Source organism: Sinocyclocheilus rhinocerous, unplaced genomic scaffold, assembly GCF_001515625.1.
Source record: "Sinocyclocheilus rhinocerous isolate Xijiao unplaced genomic scaffold, SAMN03320098_v1.1 scaffold161, whole genome shotgun sequence".
NCBI classification, from domain to species: Eukaryota; Metazoa; Chordata; class Actinopteri; order Cypriniformes; family Cyprinidae; genus Sinocyclocheilus; species Sinocyclocheilus rhinocerous.
In genome coordinates this window covers 535,830-538,963 of record NW_015627226.1, presented here as the reverse complement: position 1 = coordinate 538,963, position 3,134 = coordinate 535,830, and the positions used below count along the sequence as shown (strand labels likewise).

Below are 3,134 nucleotides of genomic sequence, written 5' to 3'. Positions count from 1 at the left end.
TCAGTATATAAAAAATTATTTAATTTACAAGTGTCATGTTTGTGATTTTTTTTTTTTCATGTAAGCTGTAGCTTCTGACCTTTAAATCAAAACATACTCATTATTTTATGACATCAATTACTGCTTTATTTAATCAGAAACGGTCTAATGTTATTTGTGTAGGCTATTTTACTTTTAATTTTATTAGAAGTAGGCCAACAGCACCCCCTACAGATTAAAACTCCTTACCGAATGGGCGTTAGGACCCGGGGGAGGCTGCTGCCACTGCACGTGATATTACTGTTTACTCTATCATACACCGAACGCGTCATTCTGTAAATGCATTCTCAGTTTAAATGCAGCGATCGAAAACAGTCAACCTAATCATCATTCAGACAAAACTTTGCTTCAAAAATGAGCCACACTGCTGACGTGATCTAATCGCTAGCACACCCTGAGCACATACGAGTTAACTGCGAGTTCCTCTTATCAGCAAGACATATCGGCATAATTTTTCATATCGGCTTGATGCCGATATAGACACGCCCCTTATTGCTGATTGGCTACAAGTTTGTTTTGCGATTCGGCCTGAATCAGTTTTCTAAAGTGTTTTTGAAAAATCACTTACTCTGCCTTTAAAGCCATTATCGGCCGATACCGATATCGGTTCGATAATATTGTGCATCCATAAAAGCAATTATAAGAACAGTTAATAATGTCGTCAGTTTTACTCTGTCAGTTAGAGCTGAGTGGTAAACCTGCACATGATGCCGCCAGGGTGAAAGCACAATGGGCGCGTCCTACTTCAGCTCTACTTGAGCATCCAGTGTGAAGCAGAACACGTAGTGAATCATGTTTGTCGTCTTTTCGCCGCCAGTTATAAGCAGAACTAAAAAACAACACTACTGCGATACCTGAAAGCACGCCTTCTTTCTTTGCGTATCCATTTGAGTGGTATTATGCAAATATTTCCACATAGTGACGTAGAAATGTGAGGGAGAATTCAGTCGAGGCGTTTTAGGCCATTCTGGATCAGCCTTCACTTTTAGATAGAAAAATACCTTTTGTCTCTGACTCTGAGCTTTGTAACTTTGCAGATCTTATACATGCACAAACGGCTACAAAACACACTAAAAGTAGAAGAAAAACATGAAAAAGTTTCAGCTTGTTGGTTTCTAGCCAGTACTTCATATTGTTGGTTTGTAGCCATTATAAGTTTATCCGTCAAAGCACAAAAGAGAACTTTGTATGATTGAAAAGATGAATAAAATATTTTCTTTTTTATTGGTTTTCAGGGCTGTCATTCACCATGAATATCCAACTGTGCTCCAGGCACTTGACATTGAGAATTCAGTTGTGGCCAACTGCCTGATCGACATGAGAGGAATTGAAACCATTCTGCTCATCAAGGTAAGACCATGAGGAGGCCCACAAGCATTTTCCTGTTTGATCGTAATGTGTTTCCACACCCTGTGAAGTGAAGAGCTCTGTTCATGTCTGCTTTGATTTTCCCACAGAACGCTAAAGATGCGAGAAAGGTCATGCAGAGTGTAAACCGACCACGCAACTGCATGGAGGCCTTTACACGTGAGGGGGACCAGGTCTACTATAACCGTTACTATTCCTCCGAACAGGACAGAGTACACTACCTCAGCAAAGATGTCGAAGAGGAAATCAGGTTTGAAAATATTAAATCCATTTTTGAGATGGGATTCATTTCAGTGCATGGCAAAAAATAAATCAATTGGTTACCACAGTTTAGGTCTTTAGTGGGTTTTTTTTCTTCTTCTTCTTCAAAACCCTTAACTTTCTACATGCAACATATTTTGACTTAAAGCGTGGGGCATTGCTTTGCAGTCATAAAGAAACGGATGAGATGGAAAAACAACAGACTACTTAAGATGATGACACAGAAGAACAATATGATTGGAATCACTTTCAGAATGATTATTTCCAGCTAATGAACGATAAAAACATTGACAGCTAATCAAAATCCAGCCGACTTTAAAGAGCTCGAGCATTTAAAGCAGCAGATGACAGAACTGCAATGCACACTTATAAAAAGATGGTATTTCTGGGTGTGATGCATCTTATCAGTAACATTAGTATCTGTCTCTCTAGTTAACTTGTATCAATCACCCAGATCAACCTAGCAACCATATAGCAACAATTTAGAACACCTTAGCAGCAACACCATCATTTTTTTTTTTTAAAGAAATTAGTATTTTTATATAGCAAGAACAAATTAAATAGATCAAACGTGATGATAAAGTAATTTATAATGCTACAACATTGCAATTTCAAATAAATTCAGTTCTTTTGAACTTTGTATTCATCAAAGAATCCTGGAATGCTGAAAGTGAGGTACAATTCATATTTCTTCATTAAATAACTTTCAAAGTAATTTGAAAACTTTCTGTGAGACGTAATTTCACAAACAGCATGTGTGAATCACCGCACACACTCTCTCTTTTCCTCTCAATGGCTTCAAATCAGCACATCACGTCTGCTCTGTAAACGAGCTGCACACTACAGAGTTGACACAGAAAACTTGCACAATCGAGGCAGTGTTGAATTGTCACTAAAGTTTATAATTTTCATTTCTTTTTAATTCTTGCCAGTGTTTAAACCATTCAGCACTCGCGCACTCTCCTAGAGACGGTGCGCTCATGCACACTCAAAGCGCGCACACATAACGCCAGGCTAACCCATACTCTTGCTTATATTTATTGCGTTTAAACACGTCTATGAAAGATTGTATTACTGTAGAGAATCACAATACTCAAAAAGCATTTTCAGTAACAAAGTTTGGATTTGAAATCAAAATGGATAAATGTTGTGTTTGTGGTAAACAGCCACGGATCAGTAGCGGACTCCTGTGAGAAAGCACAATATGAGTCGTAATGCTTCTGTACCGCACATGGACTGCATACGCACTGCAAACGGAGTAGGCCTATGTGTGAAACTGGCATGAGGCCGCCTCACATACAGCTCACAAAATCAGGCTTGTGCTGTGTATAAGCTATTGTGCTACACTTTCCCCATTATAAAAACAAAAATGCACTGCATGATCAAACATTTTGGTGAGATAATTATACATTTTTGAAAAATTTAAAACTAATTTAAAAAAAAAAGCCCCCCTCCACCCCCCACCC

The 3,134-nt window shown here is 38.3% G+C and overlaps 1 protein-coding gene across 1 annotated transcript in view; it reads left to right on the top strand.

Moving 5' to 3' along the window:
• LOC107722422 (structural maintenance of chromosomes protein 6) overlaps window positions 1-3,134 on the top strand; it is a 32,527-nt gene that overhangs the window by 18,726 nt on the left and 10,667 nt on the right. The window contains exons 14-15 of the mRNA XM_016530787.1: window positions 1,275-1,389; window positions 1,497-1,657. Of these exons, the coding sequence (XP_016386273.1) occupies window positions 1,275-1,389; window positions 1,497-1,657 (276 nt within the window). The remainder of the gene's footprint in view (window positions 1-1,274; window positions 1,390-1,496; window positions 1,658-3,134) is intronic.